We start from the raw sequence: 8,622 nt of genomic DNA, 5'->3' as shown, positions 1-8,622 counted from the left end.
ATTCGTGTCCTTTGCCCATTTTTAAAATCTGATTAATTGGGTTTATACTCTTGAGTTGTAGGAGTTTCTTACGTATTTTGGATATTAACTTATCTTAGTTTGAGCTGCTATGATAAAAATGCCATAGAATGAGTGGCTTAAACAACAGAAATTTATTTCTCACAGTTCTGGAGCCTGAAAAGTCTGAGATTAGGGTGCCAGTATGGTCAAGCTCTGGTGAGAGCCCTCTTCTTGGTTGCAGACTGCCATTTTCTCCTTGCATTCTCACATGGCAGAAAGTAGAGAGAGTGGAAGCAAGCTCACTTCTGTCTTTTTTGCAAGGACACTAATGCCATTTATGAAGTCTTCACCCTCATGATCTAATTACCTTTCAAATGCTCTACTTCCTAATACTGTCATATTGGGGGTTAGGTTCTCAAAATATGAGTTTTGGGGGTACACAATCCTTCAGTCTATAGCAACTATTTATCAGAATTTGGTTTGCAAATATTTTCTCCCAGTCTGAATGTTGCCTTTTCACTTTGCTAACTGTTTCCTTTGCTGTGCAGAAGCCTTTTAGTTACATGTAATCCCATTTGTCAATCTTTGCTTTGGTCGCCTTTGCTTTCAGTGTTGTGTTAAGAAATTATTGTCAAGGCCAATGTCAGGAAGCATTTTCCCTATGTTTTCTTCTAGAAGTTTTACAGTTTCAGGTCTTATGTCTAAATCTTTAATCCATTTTGAGTTGACTTTTGTGTATGGTATAAGAAAAAGGTCCAACTTCATTCTTTTGTATAGGAAAATACAGTTTTCCCAACACTATTTATTGAAGAGATTATGTTTTCCCCATTTTGTATTCTTAGCACCCTTGTCAAAGACCAATTGACCATATACGTGTGGGTTTATTTCTGGGCTCTCTATTCTGTTCCATTGGCCCAATAGATTTTTAATATATTCTGGTCACTGCTTATTCTTGGGATTTTGAAGCTAGACTCTAACAACGTCAAAAATTTACTTAATTTTGTGTTCTTTTTTTTTTTATTGAGGTCAGATTGGCTTTTAACTGTGTAAATTTCAGGCATACATTATTATATTTCAGTTTCTGTATAGATTGCATTGTGTTCACCACCAATAGTCTAGTTTATATCTGTCACCACACACATGTGCCCCTTTACTCATTTTGACCTCTCCAACTCCCTTTCCCTCTGGTAACTACTAATCTGTTTTCCTTACCTATGTGTTTGTTTGTTTATCTTCCACATATGTGTAAAATCATACAGTATTTGTCTTTCTCTGTCTGACTTATTTTGCTTAGCATAATACCCTCAAGGTTCATCTATGTTGTCATAAATGGCAGGATTTTGTCTTTTTTATGGCTTAGTAGTATTCCATTGTACATATATACCCCAGGTTCTTTATCCCTTCATCCGTTGATGGGCACTTGGGTTGCTTCCACATCTTGGTTATTGTGAATAATGCTGTGATGAAATAGGAATGCATAAATCTTTTTGAATTTTTGATTTCATATTCTTTGGATAAATACCCAGTAGTGGAATAGCTAAAAAGAATTCAACACTTTTGTTTCCTTAGGTAAGCATGTGTTTGATGCCACAGAATAATTAAATTCCTCATTTTACTCTTCTATGATCATCTTTACAGGGACTTGTTAGATAACATTTTTAAAGAAGGCTGCCATATTCCCATAACTTAGGGCATAGTTTGTATGACAATGATATTAAAAATTGCAGTAGAAAAAATATGGTGGTAGAGATACATTTTTGTTTTTCAGATACACAATCAATTCTGGAATTTTAAGAACTATTAATTACACAAAGCAAAACAAAATTTTTATTTTTCTTTCCTTTTTCTTCGTAAAGAAGGAAATGTTGGCATTTTAAACGAGAAACCAAAAGAAAGAAGTTACTATTTATACTTAAAAACTACATATACTTTTAATTTAAATTTTCTTATCAATTATAATTGTGATATTTAATTTAATTTCACACAGAATGGATATGAATACATATGTCTTTGTGGAGTTTTGTGAACCCTCCTTTCTTCTCAAGTTGATAAATATTATTTTTAATAAGCCTTCCAATGATGACTGATATTCTCATATTATGGATTCATTCCTAAGTGACAGTTTTTAAAAAATCATCTCCTAATGGAATAAAATATTCCAATGGAAAGAAGCCTGAGGATCTTTTTAGCACTTCTAAAAGTAGTAAAAACTTCTGAGTCCAACAGAAGAATTTCTTTGGTACCACAACAGAGACAGGGTAGATAGTTTGTTGTGAAAACTCCTGAGCATAACTTCAGGGAGTACACCAGGAATAAAATGGAGATCATATAGGATCAACAATCAACATGTAATTTATTTTATAATAGATGTATGGCACTCATTTCATATTCACGTTTCTTCTGTTATACCTCTACAAATTATTTTAGCTGGATGTTAGGCCTCTCATAGCACAATAAACATTTTGTTTTTGATTCTCAGTCTTAAGAATACTCCCAATAAACTTTCAAGACAGATATTCTGTAAAATACAGAATATGCAAAATAAATGTGCCTTTCTAATTATTAAATTCTGTTCGTAATTTCCTAAACATATATAAAAGAAAAAGAAGCATAGAAGTAGAGGCTATTCTGGAAATCACCAGATCTGTAACACATGTTATGAAAGGTTATATCATCACAGAAGTAGAATTCTGGGTGTTACCTGACTTAAATCTCTAGTGCCTTGAGAAATGGTATATGCAACTCTGCACCAGAGACAAAAAGAATTTTCTTCTACCTCCACGTCGCAATACATTCATTAAAAGTAGTTTCTGTTTTGAGTGTAACTTCAATGCTGTATGAATATGATCATTCCCACTGCCCTTCACAAAGGCCGTCCCCTAACTTTCCAGCATACCTATGATTTGCAAACATACATTATTCCGCTCATATCTACAGAAGACTTTTTTGAAAATATTTTCACTGGTTTTAATGATTGATTAGCAATGAGAAATGGGTAACAAATAAAGAATAATTAAATAGGGACTTTGAGGGCATTGTATGCAAGAAAATCATTTTAATATGGAGGGGAGAAATATCCTTCTTATGTCAATTTGAAGAGGTTTAAAATTCTGAACTGTTGTTACCATCAGTTACCATCAAACCATGGATGGTGAAATTCACAGTAATTCCCCTGGAGCTTATGATTCAAATTTAGGGAGAAAAAAGTTTTGTTCCCAAAAAGTTGGGGATGATTTTTTTTTTGAGGCAGATTAGCCCTGAGCTAACATTCGCAGCCAATCCTCCTCTTTTTGCTGAGGAAGACTGGCCCTGACCTAACATCTGTTTCTATCTTCCTCTAATTTTTTTTTTATATGTGGGACACCTGCCACAGCACGGCTTGATAAGCAGTGTGTAGGTCCGCACCTGGGATCTGTACCCCGGGCCTCTGAAGCGAAATGTCGTAACTTAACCACTATGCCACCGGCCAGCCCCTGGGGATTTTTAATACCCATTGAGATTTCAAGATTCCTCAATGACTTTTTTTCTTTCTCATCATAGAGTTTATGTTGAGTTGATAAAAAAAGTATAAAACATTTGACAGCAAATTTCAACTCAGTCAGTATATTGTGATAGATTCACTTATAATCTTAAAGAACAAAGACAGAATTAGACATTGCATCTATTAAAATGAAGGAATGATTTCCAGACGTAATTAAGCAGTTAAAATTAATAATCATCCCAAGCTATTATTGACCACTTACGCTCTGCATGGCATTTTAATAACTTAATATTTGGACTGGTGCTAAAAAGGATTAAAATAATAAACAGCCCTACTATCAAAGAACTTACAGTCTAACAGGAAACATATGAAATATATAAATATAATAATAATATTAAGCAGAAAAACTGTCATTTCAGCATATAAAAATGTGATAGGTTAAAAGGAGTGACAGAGCATTTTTCAATCAAAGGGTCCCAGATAATTTAAAAAAATATGTTGTGTTTGAGCTGACCACTGAACCATGGGAAAGATTTGGACACAGGGCAATGTGGGAAGGGGTGATGTCATGATATTTATAGATAAAGAAAAAAGAGTGAACTTCTATATGGTGACAATTCTCTTAGAGGGTCTATGGTATACCCAGCATTCTTGAAAGATTGTACAAGTAGTAAAGAAAACGAGACTGAGGCTGATTATTAGGTGACCTGTACATGCACTAAACACTCTGTAGCAAAGACACTGTTCAGTGGATAAAGGCAAAGGTTCAGACTTACACACACCACTTTTGAATCCCACTTATCTACTGTGTGACCCAGGTTAATTTACATAGGATCTATAAACCGTAGTTTTGCCATTTAAAAAATCAGTTTGAAAATACCTACTTCCTTTTATTAAGAAGCTTGAGACTACAAACTTAGTTTTATAACATAAATAAGATGTATAGTTCAGTTTGTAGGGAAAAAATTATGCTTCAGTGGAAAATTATGCATTGTCTAGATTCTAGAGGACATCCCTTCAAGTTATCTGATTCTGATTCTGTGGCAAGTATTTTACCACATTGTAAATTATAGATAACTGATAGCAATGCAGAATAATTCCTGCCTGTGACACGCAAATCCAGTCCTGTCGGGTAGAGGTTGAACTGGCTTCCCTGCGCCGCCGTAGAAGCAACTTTACCTTCATTTACACATTCGTCTCCACATTCCTTCACTTCTCATAAATTTGTGCTTTTTGTCTGGTTATTACATTTTCTTGGTTTCTTCATTAATTGAGTTGAATAAAATCTTTAACACATGTTTATCTTATATCTATATGAGAGTTATTTCACCTTTCTTCCGGGATTTAATTCTTTTTACTACAGATTATTTTGCAAAGATATATCTATTTTATGTGTAGCTGTGATTGATTCCTATTGACTCTGGATATGCTTCAGTGTATTTATCCATGTTTTTAAAAATCTAAGAGTGTTTGACACATTGGCTAAATTTATTATAAGAGCAAAATAAATGATAGTGTTTGAAAAAAGTATTTTGCCTAGGACTTCGTAACTTAGCATATCTCTCTTGTTCATTATTGTCTCCCCAAAACCTTCTTCAGTGCCCCTTTCACTTCCTTATTCCTTAAGGTATAGATGAGTGGATTCAACATAGGAGTTACCAGGTTGTAGAAGAGGGTGAGAAACTTGCCTTGGTCTTGGGAAGAGCTGTTTCCCGGCTGCATATACATATAGATGATGCTCCCATAGAACAGGGAGACCACAGTGAGGTGGGAGCTACACGTATTAAAGGCCTTCCGTCGTCCAGCAGCCGACTTGATCCTCAGCACTGCTGCAGCAATGTAGCCGTAGGAGACAAGAATAAGAGTGAGGGGCAGTAGGACAATGAGAATGGCGAAGGTAAAGGCCAGCATTTCCACTGGGCGAGCATCCACACAAGCCATCTTGATCAGTGCTGGCATTTCACAGAGGAAATGGTTAACGCGTCTCCGGCCACATCTGGGGAGAGTCATTGTTAGTGGGGACATGACAATGGCATTGACCAAGCCACTCCCCCAGGCCACAGCCACTAGTCGTAAACACAGCTGGGGGTGCATAATGACCAGATAGTGCAAGGGTTTGCAGATTGCAACATAGCGGTCATAAGCCATGACAGCCAGCAGGATGCACTCAATTCCCCCAACAGAAAGGAAAGAGAAAAGTTGGACAACACAGCCAGCATAGCTGATAGTCTTATCAGGACCCCAGAGGTTTACCAGCATCTGTGGGATACAACTAGTACTGAAGCAGAGATCTAGAAAGGAAAGGTTTGCCAGAAAGAAGTACATTGGGGTATGAAGTCGAGGGTCTAATACACACAAAAGGATTATGGTTGAATTTCCCAACACAGCCACTGAATACAGAATAAAATTTACTATGAAGAGCACCATCTCCAGCTTGGGACGATCAGAGAAGCCCACTAAGATAAAAGCATACTCTGAGCTGTCATTGGCTTTTTCCATGGCCTTCCTTTCACATCATCTGTATATCAGACAAGAATAAAATGAAGAATATTTAATATATATTTTCTGAAAACCATTGAATATCACGATTTATAAGGAACATATAAGCTACGAAGGCTAGCAACCCATCCACCATTAAAACAGCTTCTCCCTAGCCATCCAAGCTGTTCCTCATTTGTTCAAACACATAAGGCAAATTATTTCATTGTTGGAAAATTCTGACTTATAATCATCATTCTTTTATTAAGTAGAAATTTTTTCCCTTATTTATAAGACAACTATAATTTTATTGAAATATACATCATATCTAATCTCTCTTCATATGACAGCCATTAAAATATTTTAAGACAATTACTACATCTAAACTAAATTTTCTTTAGGCCAAGACGTTCAATTTCCTTCAACTATTCTTCATATGACAAGATTATCAAGTGTATTATCACGCTAGCAGCTGTCTCCACATAATCTCAATTTGACAATGACCTTCCGGAAATGTGATAACCAGGGCTAAGCTCAGTATTCAAGATATGATTTGAAAAACACAGGGACTATTACAATCTTATTAATGTGGTATAAGTATCCATTTACTTCATAGCATCCAGGTCATCATTTTATTATTTGGGTTATAATTGTCCCTACTAAATATCCCAGTTCTTATTCCCATAAAATGCTGTCAACTCAGATCTCTATCATTCATTTCTTTGAAAGAAATAGAATCCTGCAGCCTAGATTGCCAGGGTCAGGGAGGATTTTTTTGTCCAGAAATAAAACAGCAACTTTGGATGTATTTGTCTTGTGGTAGTCTTTTATAAACATCAAAACAACATGATTAGCTTGCAGAAGAGAAGTGCATGGCAATAGGGATGACGGAGAGAGAAGGAAGGAGAATGTGGTAAATAAAGAATTTTTAAAAGTAAATTAAAAAAAGATTGACCCTAATTTGGCTAAGAAGAATAAATAAAGCTGGATTCATAAAAGACAGGTTCCTAATTGGAATAGAGGATACTAGGATAATAATGAAACATCAGAGATGGAGAGACAAGTGTGAAAACAGCAGAATAGCAAGTACAGATGGAAACATGACAAACCCTTAGTCATGTTGATTCTTTGACAGCTTAAGCATAAATAAAAAGACTAAAATTATTAAATAGATATTTTAAAATATTTAGACTGCTGTATGATTTAGAGAATCAAGGGGTGCTTCAATTAGTGATAGTATATTCAACTAGTAAGCTGGGAAAAAATAAAGACAGAGCAGAGCATAAATTATTGTCACAAATATTTTGATTTTCAAATAAAAAATGTGTCTTTGGTGAAAACTTCTCAACTTCAAAGTTCCTATAGTAAATTTATTTTCCACAGCCAAATGCAGTATACCAAAGTAAAAGAAAGAAAATTTTCCTGATTTTCACTGGTCATATAAGCTTACCTGGTTTCAACTTTCCCAAGGGACCTAGGGAGAACACATATTAATGCTTTTTTCTCTGATTGAGATTTATTATGTGGGATATTGTGGAAGATTGTGAGTGTAATATAGGTAGAAAACAACACTAAGGTGATATGAGACCAATGCATCAGAAAGTATACAGAAGTGGTTACAATGATCTCAGCTTGTCCAGAAACAGAACAACAGTAAAGCCCTGAACTGTCTCCCGTGCATTAGATTCTAGTTTCTTCCTGAATGTAAAAGAGTTGTTAAAGCCATGTGATTCCTTTTTCTTATAATTTGACTGAAGTGACAGAGTAACAGTATATCACCACCGCAGAGAAAAGGTAAAATGGAGTAATTGCCATAGGGCAGTTAAATTATGAAGAAAAGAAGCACTTGTAATAGAAAATATCATTAGCATTTGTCCTCTGTCTACTTGCCATTTGGGCCAAACATCCAGCCTTCAGGAGGCTTTCAGGAGCTGTCAACCAAAGACCCAAAGCAAAGACTTCCTGCTGACCCCAGAAGATAACCTATGCACATTTGGAAGCTCTTATAGATCTAGGCAGAAAAAAAACAGAGAACTAATTTCTTAGCATTGAAGATGGTGCCTGGATGTTGACATACATGCTTTCTTGTTAAGATCACGGGGACTGCACACTCCTTTGGGTAATTAGCTGGGCTGCAGAAGAGAATAGAGGAGTATAGCCTTAGGGGAAATCTTGGAATAACATCGGATGATTGGGAATCAAAACTCTTAGGTTCTTTCCTTGGTTTCTGTCTGGGGCCACAGTTGTCCATAGCCTCAGAATTTGACCTTTCCTTCCTATGGTCATATTCCCGGTGTTTGGTGGGGTGAAAAGATCAAGTTTGGTAACATAGTACAAATATGAACCACTTTTGAACACCTCTTTATCCTTGAACTGAAATGAGATTTAGTCCGTTTTCTGAGGAAAGAAGAATTTTAAAGTCTAAATTTCTTTATATTGTAGTATAATTTTCAAAAGGATAATGAAAAATATTTCTCTTTGTGACTTCATTTGTAAATATTTTTTTTAAAGATTAGCACCTGAGTTAACAACTGTTGCCAATCTTTTTTTTTGCTTTTTGCTTTTTTCTCCCCAAATTCCCTGCCTACCTAGTTGTATATTTTTTTAGTTGTGGGTCCTTCTGGTTGTGGCATGTGGGATGCTGCCTCATTATGGCGTGACGA

The 8,622-nt window shown here is 35.6% G+C and overlaps 1 protein-coding gene across 1 annotated transcript; it reads right to left on the bottom strand.

Annotated features, from left to right (window-relative positions):
• Nucleotides 1–5,053: 5,053 nt before the first annotated feature.
• On the bottom strand, nt 5,054–5,980 carry OR2W4 (olfactory receptor family 2 subfamily W member 4). Its single transcript, NM_001391169.1, has one exon. It carries the CDS (start codon nt 5,978–5,980, stop codon nt 5,054–5,056), a length of 927 nt encoding a protein of 308 aa, NP_001378098.1.
• Between the last annotated feature and the right edge of the window lie 2,642 nt (nt 5,981–8,622).

Source organism: Equus caballus, chromosome 20 (assembly GCF_041296265.1).
Source record: "Equus caballus isolate H_3958 breed thoroughbred chromosome 20, TB-T2T, whole genome shotgun sequence".
Classification (NCBI taxonomy): domain Eukaryota; kingdom Metazoa; phylum Chordata; class Mammalia; order Perissodactyla; family Equidae; genus Equus; species Equus caballus.
This window is presented reverse-complemented; position numbering and strand designations above follow the sequence as displayed.